General features: G+C 33.6%; 2 protein-coding genes across 2 annotated transcripts; both read right to left on the bottom strand.

Moving 5' to 3' along the window:
* Nucleotides 1–720: 720 nt before the first annotated feature.
* LOC143633591 (uncharacterized) lies at nt 721–6,852 on the bottom strand. The gene is made up of 15 exons (XM_077101867.1): nt 6,600–6,852; nt 6,220–6,411; nt 5,463–5,618; nt 4,855–5,378; nt 4,285–4,359; nt 3,773–3,839; nt 3,334–3,659; nt 2,833–3,257; nt 2,610–2,748; nt 2,429–2,537; nt 2,222–2,324; nt 1,542–1,731; nt 1,356–1,454; nt 1,225–1,283; nt 721–1,137 (listed from the first exon to the last, which is right to left on the bottom strand). The coding sequence occupies exons 1-15, from the start codon at nt 6,829–6,831 to the stop codon at nt 867–869; spliced, it is 2,967 nt and encodes a 988-aa protein (XP_076957982.1). The 5' UTR covers nt 6,832–6,852; the 3' UTR covers nt 721–866.
* A 1,701-nt stretch (nt 6,853–8,553) lies between these two features.
* LOC143633606 (uncharacterized) lies at nt 8,554–9,405 on the bottom strand. Its single transcript, XM_077101874.1, has one exon. It carries the CDS (start codon nt 9,403–9,405, stop codon nt 8,554–8,556), a length of 852 nt encoding a protein of 283 aa, XP_076957989.1.
* Between the last annotated feature and the right edge of the window lie 10,067 nt (nt 9,406–19,472).

The following is a 19,472-nucleotide window of genomic DNA, read 5'->3' as shown; positions in this document are numbered from 1 at the left end:
ACAAAGTTTTTTTTATTGATTTTGAGTTTTTTCATAAATTCTTGAAGCCAGAAGCTCTTAAAAGCTCCATGTCAAACATACCCTTATTGTAGCATAATGATATGTTAATTAAAATCTAGGTCATGTTCATGTCAACCCTTATAATATGAGTTATCACCCGCAAATAAATATAAAACTATCATACCATTAGTCAACGCATCTTTTATAAATTCATACAAACCCAATAACCATTTAAATAATTAAGCCAATTACTCTATTAAATCTTAGGGTATCTCGGGTGTTCCTTACGTTGCTGGTACCATCGGCTATATCGTCGCCGATGATTTGGTAAGGGGATCGAATTGAGATTAAGCATTGGTGAAGCCAAAAGAGGGAAAGAGAAAATGACCGTTTGAATATCATCATCATCATCATCATCATCGTACTCAGTATATCCCACCAATAGCAATGCTATGGTAGGGTCTGAGGAGGGTAAGATGTAGACAGTCTTACCTCTATCCCATAGGGATAGAGAGGCTGCTTCCGGTGAGACCCCCGGCTCGATAGTAGTTTTGCATCAAGCCTTGGACATAAGGCACATAGCACTCAATCATCAGGGACACCGGCTGATTGGTGCATGTGCCCTTGTCTTTCGGCTATCAACGCCACCACATGATGCCTGATTAACCTTCCGCCACTTTTATAAAAAATTAAAAATAACCAATGAACGATGTTCACGATTTGGTTGAAGAAATAATCAAACATGGAAACCTCAAAAACTCGCATTTACATGTTCTCGTAAATTATACAACTAACAAGGAGGGCAAAGAAAGGTCTGAAAACCTGCTAACACAACCACAAGACATTCAAACAAGATTAGCTCAAATCTACATAGTTTTTTGAGAAACCTGATCCATTGACCGAGTTTGGATATCTTTCGTGTACACGTTTGTGAGAGCAAAAAGCAACAAAACAAACACGACTTGAGCACTCACAATTCCAAAATGGCTAATGCTGTTACCAATTTCCATCCAACTTCCTGTGTTCTTCACCAAGAAGAAGAAGTGAATGGTCATAACATCCGAGCATAATATCACAAGAAAGTAGCATCCTGATCTTGGAACCTTGACCAATTTAGTTATTGCACTAAATGCACATCTGCATTCAAATTTAAATTCATATAAGAGTTATCGTTTTCTAAAACTGATTATTTCCATTATAAAATTGAAATTTTGTTTCACTTACATAACAAGCATGAACGGTATGAACAGTTTGAAAATGAGCAGAGCCGACATAAGAAACGGCTGTAATAGAAACAAATGTTGTCAACAATTGCCACTGAATATTATTATAACTGTTTATTGACCTTTACTTACACTGAATATTGTGATGAACCGATAAACCGATGAAATTTCGAAACTTGCAATACTTGCAAAATTTCCAGTTCCAAAAAATGCAGTATTAAAGAATACCAACTAGAAAAGGATAGAATATAAAATGTTAAAAGACTGTTAAATGCAAGTGAAATAACTAACACTGGAAAAATGGAAACAGATACTTACAAAAACAACTGGTATTCTCATATCAGATAACTGTAGGCATCTATCACCTTCTTCAAGAATAATGTTACTGTTTTCTGCTTCAAATGCAGTAACAGACTTGTTAGGTTTGTTAACATATAAAAGAGCATTTTCAAACGATATCCATCCGAAAAGGGCAAGACCGAGAGCCCCATAAAAGACAGCTTCATATCTGCACATGGTTCAGAATGCTAAACTTATGCATCTTAATTATTATAATACAATGCCTTCATCGAGTGAAGATTAGGGGCGTAGATTACACCCAAAATTTAAAGGGCCTCAAATTTTACTTTTATATTTTTTTAAAGTATTTTAAAAAGTTGCTTAATTACTTATATTATATTATTATATATTCTTTATCATTTTTCCTATAAAATTTGGGATAAATTACATTATTTGTCCTTGAGGTATATAGCAAATTTCACATTTCATTCTTAAACTAAGGAAAAAACAGAAATCGTCACATCTTTTCCACTAATGGGCGTTAATTTTTTCCGTTATGTCCAGTCATGTGCATTGCACACGAGGGAAATTTGGTCATTTTACTCTATTTACACAACATTTGAAAAAATAAAAAACTCGAATTTGAATATCATTTTGGACCCTGAAAATAAGTTGGGCCGCCACCTGGGAGGAAAGGGGTGGGGGTTGTTAAGATATACCCAATAGATAGTAGTAGGAAAGGTGGTGCAAAACCAAGGAATATTGAAGTTAACCGAGAAAGTAGATCAGTTGCTGAAAATAGTGGAAGCACCATAGATATACCTACAAAAATACAATAACAAATTTTAAGCAACTACTTAATATAATCATTTCAGCTATTAAACAATACTTGCTAATGATTTAAATAAAAGAGTGGCATATTTTACCAGCAATGGACCAATTCATCACTTGATGCAATGCAAGCAGTTCACGTTTTTCTGTTCTATGAGATGTTGAAATGTACACCAACACAGATGACAAACCAACCAAACATGCCTACACATTATGAAGAAAATAATAATCAGATCTTATTTTAACAGAAAAAAAATAATAATATATAATACATACCTGTAAATGAAAGAGGAGTGGAAATTTGGGTTTTGAGTAACTGTTAACAAGATATTGCCAATACTTGTTATCTTTGACATTTTTATCTAAATACCTGCTGAATCCTCCTATTACAACAATTATAAGTCCACTTATACTCCTGCAACAAGAAAACAAAAGGTTTAAGATAATATCATCAAATCAAGATTGTTAACCGATATTAGTGATAATAATAATAACATACACTAATATTGTATTGTCGGGAATTTCTGCTGGCATCAAGGTAAAAACAGACAAAAACCAACACGCGAGCCACAAAAAAGCTGGTATTCCAGATTTCCAAGGGATTGACTTATAAATAAAAAGTGAAGAAACGACACCGACAGTTAAAAAACACCATGTGTACATAATTCTCTGAGTGAAGCTTCTTACTAGAAGCTCAAGAACAATGATGGAGGCGATACATGTGGCAGAGAGCTCGATAATGTGACGAGATTCTTTTGTTTGTACAAAGTGTTTCCATATGGCTCTCAGAAACCGATACTCACTAACTATATTGGTCCAAAGAAATACCGTCATGGCAAAATAAGCATGATAAAGTGGAGGTGAGTGTTCCAAATATAGCACAATAAAAATTGATGCCATTATGAGTCTTCCACATATGGACACCTGTCACAAAACCTAAATCATCAAGATGCATTATATTATGCATACACATTATAATAAAGGTTATGAATATATATACCTTTGTTGGGTGGTCTCTTGAGAAAACTGTTTCTTCCTTTTTAAGAATTTTAGCAGGCAAAGACGTGTAAGATTGTAACACGAAGAGTATAAGACAAAGCATCCACCCAAAGTAGCCCATGACTATAACGGTCATTAGCATGAACCAGTCATAAGTTTGAAAATAATGGAGCCCATTAATGGCCAAGGTTTTAAGATGTTTAGATAGGCCCATTGCATTTTCATAGTCTCCAATAGATATGAGAGATTCAATATCATACAAAGTTTGTGCATAATCGGCTAGAGGTTCGAATGGCTTGAATCTAAATGAGCTTGCCTGTTTCAGTTCTGAGTTTTGTTAAGGAAAAAGTAGTTAAGATGCACCAAAAAACATCCACAAAAGATATTAACAACTTTATCCTTTTTGAAGGATAAAAATTTATAAAAGATATGAAGGATACGTGATTTACGAAGAAATTGTTCGAGAATTTGTTTTGCGTTAGCGTACACAGCCAACACCTCACTCTCCTGACAAATAAAGCAACAGACAGAATTCTGAGTTACATAATAATAGTGTTGTAACGAGCTGAGCCAGCTCGTTTATCTTAACGAGCTGAAATGTTGAGCTCGAGACAGCTCGTTTTGTTTTTTTAAAATTTTAGTTTTATATTTTTATACATATTAATATATATAAAGAAAAATAAATTTCACATACACATAATACATAATTAACAAACTTCAAGATTAATCATTTATATATACTAAAAGTTGGGTTATATTTTGGGTTATAATTTTATATATTAAAATTGGGTTTTAATTTAAACGAGCCTAACAAGCGAACCAACGAGCCAAGCATACCTTGGCTCGAGCTCGGCTCGTTTACAAACCGAGTCAACTCAGCTCGCCTCAGTTCGTTCACATACGAGCAGATTTCGGGCGAGAACAGCCCTGCATAATAATGTGTATAGCTCACAGGGTCTAAATCAATGTAATCAAGGGGAAGACTTCCGACTGAGTTAACCGGGCAGGGCAAACCAAGAAGAGTTGACTGTCAAACATTAAGAAAACCCGGTCAGAACACAAAAGAAAAATAAACAAACTTTGTAAAAATCATCATCATCATCATCGTACTCAGTATATCCCACCAATAGCAATGCTATGGTAGGGTCTGAGGAGGGTAAGATGTAGACAACCTTACCTCTACCCCATAGGGATAGAGAGGCTGCTTCCGATGAGACCCCCGGCTCGATAGTAGTTTTGCATCAAGCCTTGGACATAAGGCACATAGCACTCAATCATCGGGACACCGGCTGATTGGTGCATGAGCCCTTGTCTTTCGGCTATCAACGCCACCACATGATGCCTGATTAACCTTCCCCCACTTTTAACGTTATTTTCACGAGATTAGTAAAATAACGTCAAAATTAGTGCAATTTTACTTTTGCCCACCCGAGAGTTCACACATATATACATTATATGCGTGCACCGCCAGCAGGGCATAAACTTTGTAAAAATAAATTATGCAAATGTAAGGTGACACAACCATCAATGGTGCAATATCAGCTTGATTAACATCCACTCGTTCTATATCAGTAAGACCCCAATCATCAGGTGTAGGTGTATCATGCATATCATGTTCATCAACAAATCTTTCACCATGATTATGATCATTATTATTATTATTGTTAGATGCTGGTTTTGGCTTCTTAACACCTGCTCCCCAAACAACAAGTGGGGTATCTGTATTTGACCAATGCCCATCACCATGACTTCCTTTGTCACTCATTCCATGATCTGCTGTAAATATATATGCTGTTTGATTATCCTTAAAGTAATCTTCAAGAAGATTATAAACACCTTCAGCAATACGGTCAACAACCTTAACATTGTTGAGATATATAGAAGAATAAGGACGGTGTGCATGCCCATTTGAATCACAACCAAGAAGGTGTAAAAATATAACATTTTGATTTTGTTGAAATAACCGTTTTAGTTTAGGGTCCTTTTTGGACCTATTAACCATGCTCTTGAATTGATCAAATGACCACTCGTCCAAGAACGATGCATCTGCATACACCATCAATAGAGGGTTTAACAACCAACAAAAACTAATATGTTCTTGACTAAATAAGGTTTAGCATGTTTACACACCAGTAGCAAAATCTTCATACTCATGAGGATAGGATTTCCATGTGCTATGAGGCAGAGCTTTACAGAATATTGGAACAATATCCGGGCTACCATATGAAAATGTATGTCGGCTTTTGTTAAAAACCGAATCGAATTCCACAGGGTTTGCCTTCCATCCTGCACATATTCATATTATTAAGTCAACTCGTATAGTCGTATGTTTCATCAAATTTGATGAGCAGCTAAACCAAGAGTTGGCAGACTCTTAATTTGACCACGAGCTGGCTCAATCTTTTTATGCAACCGAGCTTGCCCTGGCTCGGCTTTGTGAACAGCCCTAAGCTGGGCAAGGGGAAACAAAGCAGAAAAGGCCCAAACTTCAAACGGGCATAACTTGGGCCAGAAATGGTGTTACAGGGCCCATAAACAATGGATGAAAACGTCTCGATGAATCAGACCCAAGTCTCCTTGATTTGCATCTCTAGTTTCACCTCACCATTCAAAATTTTTCCACAATTTTGCAAATTTTTGGTATTTTCCTTTTTAAATCTAAAACACATAAATCATTGATTAGCATAACTTACGCGTCTATTTATGATTATTTATTTCGAAGTTGTACTCTATAAAAGGGCATCTCTTGTATTGGTTTACGTATTCATTTTCATCAAATGTTTATTGAGAATTTTCTGTGTTATTTACACTTTCGCTTAGCATCAAAACAACAGAAAAAAATCACCTGAAAATTTCAATACAAACTAGTACAGAAAGAAAATGCAACCTTTTGTGACGGCACTAGGATCCTCATAAAAACCAGCTATAATTGCAACATGCCCGGGTCTTGATTCTGTTGGAGGACGAGCATGAGACACACCCCATCGCCCGTGTCCTTTGATCACACTTCTCAAAAACGGTGCTCTGTAATTCCCATCAGAATCAGGCTCAAAAAACTTATCGGCCCGCAACCCGTCAGCTGAAATCACATTCAAATCAAACTGTCATTGCTACCATTACACAGATTCCACATTTTTATCAGTGACATTTAATCAAACAGTTGGTTTGCAAGCCATAACTTATAAGTGGCATTTAATCAAACAGTTGGTGGGCAGATTCTCATTGGCATTTAATCAAACAGTTGGTGTGCATGAATAATATTAATACCTACAAGAAGCACGAGGCGCTTAGCAGGGGGAGTAAAGTTGGGGGAAACAGGATCCATGCCATGAACAATAGGCGATTTGAAGTAAATGTCAAAGATGCTAAGCATGTAGATGGCATGAAGTGCTATACCCAGAGAAACAAGCCATATCTCTCTTCTTTTCAACCATTTTCGTCCTCTGATCTGACCTGCTAATTGTTTCCGGGGTTTCACACCCAATATTCCTTCTTCCATTATTCAAATCTTGCAGATTGATTGATTCAATAGTTTTAGTTTTACTATCGTTAGCGCGAGTTGGGTGGGTAAAGAGTATCAATTAATCAGATTAATTGAGATTCATGTATGCAGTAATAGCTTTTGCTTTATTTTTAAATTGAGCCTTCTCTTGTATTTGACCCGAATTCACGGGTATTGATTTTACCAAACTCATATATTCTTTAAACGAGTTATAACATCTCATTAAATTAAAAATTATACACAACAAATTATTGATGTGAAAATCCTATAAAATAGGATATACTAAAACTTATTATATGATTTTCTTTAAAAAGAATATTATTTATAATTAAGAAACAATTTTATAATAAAAAAATTAAGCAGGTCTTGGGTCTCACCAAATCTAGATAACTTTTAAACCGGGTTAACATCTTAGTTATTTGTGAAACCATTTTTATCATCAAACTCTAAGTATATTATAAATTTCCTTACAATAAATAAAATTAAACTCCAAAAAATATATAGATATTAAAAACGAATAATGTAAAACAGCCCTCGTAACACGGGAGATAAAAACTGGTATCTATAAAGTTGTCTACCATGAAATCTTAAGTGTCGCTCTCAGGTTGTTCCCCTCGTTCTCTAGAGTCACCAGATTCTTGATTTTTAAAATGGAGGTTTCTCATGCATTTGACCCGAATTCGTGGGTATGGGTCTAACTAAACCCAGAGGATAGTCTTTAAATAGTTGGTTATAGCATCTCATTTATTTGTGAAACTCTTTCATAATCAAACATTATTTTTCACGGGTCATGAGTCTCACCAAACCTGGATAACCCTTAAACGGTTATAACATCTCATATATTTGCAAAATAACCCCTTAATCATCAAAGAATAATTTCCACGGGTTATGGGTCTTACCAAACCCTAATAGCCCTCAAATGGGTTATAAGATCTCATTTATTGGTAAACATTTTCTTAATGAAACCCCTCCGTTGCTGGTCTATAATCTCCATCGCCGATTAACTTCTGATACTACCCACCATAGTCAACTATATCAACGTCCCCTTTTTCATTAGACGAATATTTGTTTTCATGTTTGTTCATTTAAAAAAATTAACATGCTCGTGTTCGTTTATGTTTGTTTGTTTGTTAAAATCTATAATAAACCTACACATCTCAATTGAAGAAAATCAAACGCTAAAAAATATAATAACAAACTAATATATATGTATTAAATTAAAACAAAACTACATTAAAATATAAAATAAATCATCATAAACTAACAAAACGTTTAAAAATAAAAACCTAAATAAACCTCCGTAACACAGGAGGATCAAACTAGTTTTTTTAAATATACATACACATACCAATTTATTTGACACACAAGCACGCCACATCATTATAAGACTAATGACGTTATGATTCTGCTCTTATGGGGTCGTTAGGAAAATAGGTTAAAAGGAGTGACTATCACTTACAGTAGTGGACCCATGAATTTTTTTTTCTTGGGGGCGGAGATTTGTAAGGATTATTGCCCTATAAAAATATTTCGGTACGCTTTGGGGCAGGTCTTATAAAAAAAGATATAATGCAAATATACAAATAAGCATAACTAACAAAAGTACTTCAAAATATCATTACAAAAAAGTTGGTCCACAAAAGTATTCCAAATGTCCTTACAAAAGATAATCCAACTTAAGAGAATCAACAAAAATACTTCAAACATCATTACAAATATCTAAAACCGTTCTCTTCGGGTCTTAATTTTTTGAAATCTTGTCATAGCACCATATACCGAGACGTTCCTTAGCAAATCTTTTTCAATGTAACAAATCAAACTATCACTCAAATTCTCATCACCCATCCGATTAAGCAAATCGGATTTCACAAACTTCATTCCCGAAAAGCATCTCTCAATCGTTGTCGTTGCGACGGGTAACACGAGTGCTAGCTTTAATAAACGATACACCAATTTAAACGAAAGGTGTTTCTTTGTTTCAACCATCAATTGAACAAGGCTTGATGAACCATTCAAGTTTGCAAATCGAGTATCTGCTTCTACATTATCAATATAGCTTTCGAGTTCAATCGAAAGTCTTCTTTTTTCATTTTCATCGAAATCATTAGGATAAATCTCGGCTAATCTTTGTATTTTGGGAATACTAAACAAGCTAAAATTACCACAAGGGCTCAAACTACTCATACAAACAAGCAAGTCGAATGTTACCTCGTTTAAACGGTTTTCAAATTCTTGTATTTGCAAATCTATAACCGTATTGAAGCATTCATACTCATAATAGTGGCGATTTGTAATACCTGTTTTTTGCCTTGGCCTCTTTGGGTTAATGTACTCATCATCCATGTTTACCACTTCAAGTTCATATTGATCACAAAAAGAGTTAACCAACTCAAAGAACTTGTTAAAACTCTCCGATCTGAACTTTTGAAGAAGACGTTTGGTAGTAGAAACCAATGAAGCTACATTCACCAAATCTGGTTCTTTTCTTTGAAGACCTTGGGACAACGATTTTGTGATTGCTAAAATATGCATCATCAAGTGAAAATAGAATACAAACTCATACTTCTTCATTTTCGATCGAAGTCCATCTGTCTATCTAGAGCTAGCAATAGTGCAACTTGATTTTTCAACATATTCAAGGACATCCATAATTGATAAATATAAAGTAACCAATCGGTAAAGCGTTCTATAATGGGAATTCCAACGCGTATCTCCGGGTCTTGAAGGAGATAGCTCTTGATTCAACTCACTTCCGGTAGCAAGGTTTTCCTCCAAATTGTTCTTTTTTTTACTTTTGCGAAGCATATCTTGTCGTTTGCAAGATGCACAAACGACATTTGTTAAACTCCCAACAGTTTGAAAAAGTCTCCAAACACCCGTATGTATGTTTGCAACCGCCACAACAACAAGTTGAAATTGGTGAGCAAAACAATGAATATAAAATGCCGAAACATTTTCTTTTAATATTAAAGCTCTTAACCCGTTGAACTTACCCGATATTTTACTTGCACCATCATAACCTTGGCCTCTAATTTTAGCCAAACTCAATCCATGTCGGCAAAATAAATCATCATTGGCGGTTTCGAGAGTTCAAGCGGACGTCTCCTTGACATGAACAAGCCCAATAAGTCGTTCCTTAACCACCCCGTCTTTGTTCACATATCGAATAACCACCGCCATTTGTTCTTTTTTAGATGCATCACTTGATTCATTAACTAATAAAGAGAATTAATCTTCACCAAGATCTTTAAAAATTTATTTTAATACTTCTTGAGCAAAACAATGTTTAAGATCTTTTTGAATTTTTAGACTTGTCATTTGACTATTATCGAGTGCATTCCCAGATATAACCTTACCTAGGGCTTCATTTAGTTCACCTAATAATTCTATTATTTCCAACAAATTTCCTTTGTTTAATGAATCTTTTGATTCATCATGCAACGAAACGATAATCCTTGATTCAATATTTATTTTAAAGACTTGTTGAAGCACCTAATCTAAGTCGGTATTCATACCTTTGCTTTTCATTACCGTTCCCAAAGGAGGCTCCTATCGATTGTTTTTCATTAACCAAATCATCACACTTCTTCAAACATTTGTTGTGCGAGCTATTAACGTCACCCTCATGTTTGGTAAGGTTTTCCGGTTTTTTTTCCAATTGTTATACCCCTGGGAAATATATGTGTCTTTCTGATCTCCAAAGTACCCCTAAACAAGTAGCAACATAAGCAATACACACAGTCGTTTTTATACTATACTCTAACCATCCCATATTAGCATCGTACCAACTTTCACCAAAACGTCTAAACTCTTTACCGACCTTCTTTTGTGGGAATTATATAGATCTTGGTTGACATGGTCCTCTAAGTATGTACGCCCTTCTAATCTCATCTCGTTGATTAACATTATATGCTGAGATTGGTTTTCGATCATCAAGATCCGAAGGAAGGCTATCCACATCAACATATTCTGGAGTTTTAGTAGATAATTCTCCACCTTTCATTTTGGGAAATTGTTTCATAATATCACTCGTAATTCCTGTTTTAAATCAAAATTAATCATATAATATAAAGTTCAATAGTTCATAAATAATAATAACTTGTAACTAATTTGTAAAGTTCTTTCAAATCCCTAGATTTTTTAAACAAGGAGAAGCCAAGAAGCGGGAATGAGAAGAAAAAAAACTTACATGTAGGAGGAATGGAGGATCCGGCAAGCAGAGGTTGGATTGAACTCAACAAGAACTCGGGAGGTCGGTGCCTTTTGGTTTCTGGTCTGGTTCACTGAAATGAAATGATGGATAGCCTGATTGCCGCTCATATTGTTTGCTTTCCTTCCTTTTTTTTATATTTCTAATTAGGTTTAATTAAAATTATATGTGTTGGGTTTTTGGGCTTGTTTAAACATGGACTCATAAGTAATGGGCTAATGGCTTTGACACTTGAGCTAAGTTGTTTATGAACTAACGAATAATTGTTAAAATTATTAAATTATATATATAATTATATTAAATTTAATTTATAAAATTATATGTGGCTTTTTATGGGTCGGTTTCTAAATTTCCAAAGGGTCGACGTCGCCTTCAAAAGTTTAAGGGGGAGATTGAAAAATCTTATGGGGGCGCTCGGGATTTTAGCATATATATAACACTAAAAAAAATTAAGGTGGGCCGCCGCCCCCTTGGTTTCCTAATAGGTCCGCCCCTGATCACATAGCATGCTGTTAGTTAGGACTGTTGACGGCCGATAGACAATAGTTAAGATTGTTTAAAAACAATTTTCTTATGAATAAAGCCTTCGACTTTTGTTGGTTTGACAGTCAATGGTCAAGTATCGGTTTATAATAGGTTGATTTTAGTAATCCTAACTTTGGAATATTGGTTGACACTTTAGCATAACTTAAAAAATACTTTATGATAGTTGAAACTTCATCTTATTTTCAACCAACGATATTTTGTTAGTTGGGTACTAACTCCGAAAGTTTTTTGCTAATGTGGAACAATGTTAATAAAAAAAACTTATGCTTATGTGGAAAAGAGGGTATATTTAGGTCAATCTATACACATTACACATACACCCATTTATTTATATATAAACCCATTTATCTATATTGTATATAATATATAAGACAATGGTAAATTAAGACACTTAATTTTAAAAGTTTTACAAATACTAAAGCATAAACCACATGTATAAAATTGGGTAAACTTTCCTTTAAACACTAATCACCCATATATATATATATATATTATACATATATATATATAGGATTAGGTTTATTTCAGAAGTGATTTTATAGAGAGAAGTGCGAGAAGTGATCTCAACCATTAGATTATTAATCAATGGTTGAAAATTTATTGCATTTATTATAATTAATAAAACTTGAAAGACTTTGAAATTAATAATAATAGGGTAGTTTAGGTAGAATAAAATAAATCATCATTTAATTAATCTCATCTATCCTTAAATAAAAGCTCAAGAATTTATAATTTGTAAGTTACAATTTATTTATTTTATTATATGCTAGTGTAAGATTTGATTTTGCTCTTTTTTCATCAATAAACAATTTTTAATTTATAACATTTAAGCAAAATAGTATCTTCATCATTGATTGTTATTTTGAAAAAAAAATAATAATCTGAAGATGTGTAAGACAGAAAAAAATGTGTACGAATAAACTGGAAATGTGTAGGAAAAGAAATGAGATGTGTATGAGAAAAATAAAGATGTGTAGGAAAAAAAATTAAGTTGCGTATGGGAAAACTAGAAATGTGTAGGGAAAAAAATGAAGATGCGTATGAGAAAATTAAAAATGTGTAGGAAAAGTTTGAATATGCGTGGGAATAAATTAAACACGCGTAGGAAAAATTGAAGATGTGTATGACGAAAGAAAAACGTGTTCGGCGAAATTGTAGATGTGTGGGAAAAAAATATGTTGTGTATAAGAAAATTAAAGATGTGTAGGATAAAAAGTAAGATATGTATGAGAAAATTAAAGACGTGTAGGAAGAAATTAAATATGCGTAAGGAACATTTGAAGATGTATAGAACGAAAAACATGCGTACAAAGAAATTGAAAATGTGTAGGAAACATATTTAGATGTGTATGAAAAAATTAAAGATATGTAGGAAAAAAATTGTAGAGGTGTAGGAAAATATTGTAGTTGTGTAGTGTGAATTCTAGAGATATGGTAAAAAATTATAAAGATTAATTTATTGTTTTATGGATTTATTGTGATTAAATTAATATATTAGCTAGAAATGTAACTTATATTGGTTTTATTATATATATTAATTGGAGAGAGAATACCTTTATATTATCTTAATAACCTTTTTATATATTTTAATGATTCAAGATTAAAAATTAAATGAGTGGTCCAGATTAACTTCTCGCACTTCTCGCTGTAACTTTACTTCTCGCATGAACCATCCCATATATATATATATATATATATATATGCCCTCTCATCTTTAACCATTTTCAATTTTAAATCAACTTCCCACCCACGATTTTAAGCGGCCATAATATTTCCATACGTTGATATTTTTTTTTAAAAAAAAGTACACCATAAAAACGAGTATTTTATTCTCTTTAATTTTAATTTGAGTATGATATTGTTATAATTTTTCATGATTAAAAAAATAATGTTACGTTGGGGTGTTCAGTGCCGGTTTTGATGGTTTTAAGTTTAACTTGTGAGCCCAGCCGTTAGTACTGATATTTTGTCGTCCACAACAAAAACTGAACATTTGAAAATTGAAACCTAAACATTATTAACGGTCTGGTTATGGTTTGGTTTCAAAGTTTACGCTTTAATAATAAATTTTGTTTAAAATGATTATTAATTTAACTATACACCAACAAAATATGATACTTGAGAGGATTATAGCAGAAAGAATGATAACTTTAATCACATAAATGATAAACATTAATGGAAAATCTAAGGCGCGTAATAATAACAAGAACAAAGATTACAAAAACATCATACTATAATTAGGTTAATTTAAAGTTGTAATAACCAGGTTTACTTGAATTAAAAAATATTGTGTTCAATTACATTTTAACTATATCTAATATATATAATAATACATATCTAATACTAAATAATAAAAAAAGATAAAAATACATGACGTGAGGTCGAAGACTCACTCAAAAATAAACCGATTATAACTAAATAGATAGCGATAAACGGGTGTCGAACATAAGGAGTTTGTGGAAAATGTGTTACTAAGTAGTTTTGTTATTTATCTAAATTAAACTAAGTGTAAAAGTAAATTCAAAGAGTTGGTTGTTTGGTTTTTGATTAACAAAAATAGCTAAAGCAATAAACGATTTTTAAATAATATAAGAAACAATGCTCTCACCCGATTTTAGGTTCCCAATGTTGATAAAGTTAATGTTTACTTTTTGGATGAACTACACAAATATCGTTCGTGAAAATGCGTTTGGATGTGATAAAAGAGGACCAAGTACTTGGATTATAAAAACGCAAGGTTGTCTCTCAATAATCAATTTAGTATTGTTAACCCTAATCTTCTTCTACTAAATCTCGATTGCCTATGGCACCAAGAACGGATAGTCAAGAACACGAATTTATACCATACAAACAATTACAAACAAACTCACAATCATCATAGCAACATATTCATAAGATCAAAATACTATCCCACAAATAATATAAACGATTAACAAATATCTAATTGAAAACCTTACAATTCGGGAGAGAACACGCATCGTTTGATTCATCATCATATCAATTAGGTTGTAGGAATGAATTACAAACATCAAACTAATGATCACAATCACCACAATATTGTTCTTTGACTCCAAAATCGTCTCTAGGGTGTTTTAGAATGAAGGATAATTGAAAAGACATGAAAAAACGACTAAAAATAAGAAGAAATTCGGCAGTTACGACCCGAACCTCCGTGGGCCTCGGTGGGCTTCTGGACATACTGGACCGTGGCCCACGGTGGAGCGGTGGGCTTCACGGTGGAACAGAGGCCACTATATGGTGGCCTCTGTCCACTTTTGACATATTGGACCGTGGCCCACGGTCTCAATCGTGGGTCACGGTGGACTTCAGCCTTGAATTCCCATTTTCACCTCTTTTGACCTTTCTCTCTTCTCCGGTTCCTTATGTTTCTTCGTTATACGTCATAATAGCCCCGAAACCTCCTTTGTACCTAGAATTCACCGAACACACCGTAGTTATCTAATTCCACAAGATAAATCAATTCAATACATGATTATTGCGGTCTTAAATCACTTAAGGGTTGCCCAATGGACCACCCGTCACATTCCCACACTTAAACCGTTGCTTGCCCCAAGCAACATCTCAATACAAACTTTCTATTGCATTCAACTTGTAGCCACCAATCTTACCACAATTCCGGTTCAGTTAAGGTCCCAAGTCATACCCTATTCCCTCATTTTTATCGGGTGCACTAGTCCACTTGACGTTTCATTTAAACCATAGATTTCTAACCAAACACAACATGCTTTCGGTTTTTACCTATACGGGTAAGGGTTGAGTGTTACCTCCGTCTTTCCAACTGAAATTCGGGTGGTTTCTCCATCCTGGATTGTAGTTTTTGCTGAAAGCGTGTTCTGTCGAGCGATGAAATCGACTTCTTCCATGGCCATGATGACTTGTTTACAGTCACTCGTCTTATGATTTCCTCCACAAGTGTCACAGGTGAGTCTGTTTTTTGATAGCTCGACTTGAAGTTGTTCGAATTTTTCAGAAAGGGCTTCAAGTTGTGCTGTGACAAGAGTGTTGGAATCAACATGGTGTATTCTTTTATGGGTAGGTGTAGATTTTGGTTGGTTGTAAGCGAAACTCTTCTTTGCGGCCTTATCCAAGACTTCAAATGCTTCGTTAGGTGATTTGGATCCCAGGTCTCCACCAGCGATCTGGTCGATTGCCTGTTTGTTTTGACTGGATTGGGCGTCAAAGAAAGTTTGTACTTGTAACCATATGCTTAGTCCATGTGTGGACATCTTCTCAAAAGACTTTTGTATCTTTCCCATGCTGCGTGTAATGATTCATCATCATCGGTCCGGAATCCAGTAATGCTGGCTCGGTATTTGGCAGTTTTATCGGGCGGAAAATATTTGTGGAGAAACTGTTCAACCATCTGGTCCCAAGTGGTGATGGAACTAGAGGAAGGAGATTCTATTCATTCTAGGGCTTGGCCCCTTAGAGAGAAAGGAAAGAGTTTGAGTTTGATTTGATCGTCTGAACAGTTTTGGATTTTAAAGGTTCCGCAGATTCGTAAAAATCGAGATATGTGAGAGAGAAGGTCTTCGTCGAGGAGACCATGAAATTGAACTGAATTTTCCACGATATGAATGGTGCTTGATTTGATTTCGAAATTTTCGGTGATTTCAGGTGGAGCCACGCCATTGTCGTAGCCTTCGAGAGTTGGCTTGGCATACTGGCTCATGTTCGGCTCATTGTTATGGGCCGCCATCATTTCTTCGGTTTGATTTTCTCCTGATGTGGTGGCGTCTATTGATTCGTCTTTGATTGCTCCGGCGGTTTCTGCAGTTCGTTTACAAATTCATCGACGAAAGAGTCATTCTGGTTCAGAAATGGGAGAAACAAGCTCAGGCTCAAAAGTAGAGGATATACATGGGAATGAATCAAAATGAAAACTAAGGTAAAAGTTAGCTAAAGTTAGTCTAAGTTAAACTATGAGTTAGGCTAAGCTATTTTAAACTAAACTAAGGTCTAAATTAATTAAGCTAAAGTAAAGGTAAGGTAAATAAAGGTTAAAATTAGGCTAGCCGTAAAATTATATATTTTAATATTTAAAAAAAATAAAGGTAGAATAAAATAGAAGTTAAAAATTTGTACAATTATAGACAATGATTAAATTAAAACTTGGATCATTCTTAGAAACGTACCGTGTCCCCGGCAACGACGCCAAAAACTTGATGTGTGCTGCGCGTGGCGGTTAAATATAAAGGATGGGATGATTTGCTTTTGCACAAGATCGTGTTTTAAATTTATAAAAGTGATTTCTACAAAGACTAAACACACACAAAATAGGCAAGTGTACCTATCGTATATGTAGAATAGTATTGGTAAGAACCAAGTATCGATCCGTGGACACAAATATTTCTAATGATAAATCATTGTTTTACTTTAATCAGAGGTTTTAATCATTTTGGGGTTAATTTTTGAACTTTTTATAAAATATAAATACTTATATATAATATATAGGTGACCAAGACAAGAGATTCTAAACGAGTAGTTCAATTATGTGAAGGTTACCATCTAAGATCAAGAATCCACTCCATTTTAGATTGTGATAATGTATATGTGCATTAGTGTTGTATTACATATATGCGATAATGTATTTTGCATAAAATTATTAGTGTCGTATTTGCATATATTCAATAGTGTATATTGGATAATGCAATTGTGTTGTATTATATGCAATAAAACACTATTGTATATATGCAATAGGCATTAGTGCACATGCGCACTACAGTACTACACCGACAAGTTTTTTATTTTTATTTTTTTTATTTTTTTAGTATCAATATCATCTTATTAGAAGGAGGAAAGAAAAAAAATCACAAAATAATTTTTTTTTTAAATAGTTAAAAATAATTCTTTACTAGTTCTCTAGTTCTGTCTTTAAGAGAAGTTCTCTCTAGATCTCACCCATATATATATATATATATACATATATATATATATATATATATATGGAAGGGAATATTGAAAGTAGCTCAAGCGATCCGATACGACTTATTATAAACAAACTAAGTAAACAATGAAATAAACAACTATATACATCACTAACATCATTATTTTTTTATTATTTTTTTTTGAACTAATATAATACTTAAATATTGCATACTTAAACTTTGAAACTCTAATACAATCTTTTTTTTCAAGCATGATAAACATAATGCTTAACATATCTAATTGATAAATACTAAAACAGTTACATAGAAACCTATTAAGTCGGATCATTTCGTAATATAACACTAGGGTTGATTAAATAAAAGAATAGGCTCAATAAAGTTTTCGAAAGGAACCCCCCCTCTCATATCTACACTCATATATGTAATGTATGAGGCCCAACCCCTCAAAAACCCACACTCTCGCTCATCCAGACGAAGCTTAACCTTAGTGCCTTTATCACTTTTGCACTCATGCCATGCTAAGATATCGAAATGCACTAATTGTACAAGTTCTATCGGAGAATATCAACCTTCTCACCAATCAATACTTTCTCAATTCTCAAGTGTAAACGAATATGTTATGCAAGTTATTACACCGAAAGCATGCTAACCTTGGTTAGAAACTACATAATCTCCTTTAAAAAAAACAACTAGGCACATGTTATTTAGGGAATTATGACCATGAAAAGGGACCAAACTTTACCCCGCCATCTTACCACTTTCTGGTTTCTTTAAACACACATTTTTTTATAAATTTTTTAATTTTTCTGATTTTTTTAATTTTTCTTTACTTTTTTGATTTTTTTTTAAATGAAATTTTTCAAAACAAACGAAAATTTCCTCATCCCCACAGTTGGGATACATTGTCCCCAATGTACGGTTTTGAGAAAAATGAAACAAACTACTTCATAAACAAAACCTTCTTTTCAACACAACCCATAATACTTAATCATAAGTATTCCATCCTCCACCCATCCACCCAAAATAAATAAAAACAAAAATAATAACAACTATACAGAAATATACAGAACAGTGTTCACCTGGAATCACGAGGCTCAATCGGTTGCAATGGCGGTTTCTGCAGTCCGTTTACGAGTTCATTGACGAAAGAGTCGTTCCGGTTCAGAAATTGGAGAAACAAGCTCAGGCTCAAAAGTAGAGGACATACATGGGACTAAATCAAAATGAAAACTAAGGTAAAAGTTAGCTAAAGTTAGTCTATGTTAAACTATGAGTTAGGCTAAGCTATTTTAAACTAAACTAAGGTCTAAATTAATTAAGCTAAAGTAAAGGTAAGGTAAATAAAGGTTAAAATTAGGCTAGCCGTAAAATTATATATTTTAATATTTATAAAAAATTAAAGGCAGAATAAAATAGAAGTTAAAAATTTGTACAATTATAGACAAAGATTAAATTAAAACTTGGATCATTCTTAGAAACGTACCGTGTCCCCGGCAATGGCGCCAAAAACTTGATGTGTGCTGCGCGTGGCGGTTAAAATATAAAGGATGGGATGATTTGCTTTTACACAAGATCGTGTTTTAAATTTATAAAAGTGATTTCTACAAAGACTAAACACACACAAAATAGGCAAGTGTACCTATCGTATATGTAGAATAGTATTGGTAAGAACCAAGTATCGATCCATCGACACAAATGTTTCTAATGATAAATCATTGTTTTACTTTAATCAGAGGTTTTAATCATTTTGGGGTTAATTTTTGAACTTTTTATAAAATATAACTACATATATATAATATATAGGTGACCAAGACAAGAGATTTTAAACGAGTAGTTCAATTATGTGAAGGTTACCATCTAAGATCAAGAATCCACTCCATTTTAGCATTGATAATTAATATTCAAACATGTGGTTAAACTTTCCGTAGTGATATATGATAGATAGCTCCTTAAGCCTTAAGTGAGCATCTTGG

The sequence above is a fragment of the Bidens hawaiensis genome, unplaced genomic scaffold (genome assembly GCF_021521415.1).
Source record: "Bidens hawaiensis isolate Kalapana, Puna unplaced genomic scaffold, B.hawaiensis_p1.1 tig00006805_1, whole genome shotgun sequence".
In the NCBI taxonomy this organism is placed as follows: Eukaryota; Viridiplantae; Streptophyta; class Magnoliopsida; order Asterales; family Asteraceae; genus Bidens; species Bidens hawaiensis.
This window is presented reverse-complemented; position numbering and strand designations above follow the sequence as displayed.

What these genes read in the sequence shown, in the direction of transcription:
- LOC143633606 (XM_077101874.1), bottom strand. Translation starts at nt 9,405, where the DNA reads ATGAAGAAGTATGAGTTTGTATTCTATTTTCACTTGATGATGCATATT.
- LOC143633591 (XM_077101867.1), bottom strand. Translation starts at nt 6,831, where the DNA reads ATGGAAGAAGGAATATTGGGTGTGAAACCCCGGAAACAATTAGCAGGT. An exon ending in ACAATTTCTTCGTAAATCAC is followed by an intron (nt 3,660 to 3,772) that starts GTATCCTTCATA and finishes AACAAAACTCAG; the next exon opens with AACTGAAACAGGCAAGCTCA. An exon ending in GGTTCATCACAATATTCAGT is followed by an intron (nt 1,284 to 1,355) that starts GTAAGTAAAGGT and finishes TTTCTATTACAG; the next exon opens with CCGTTTCTTATGTCGGCTCT.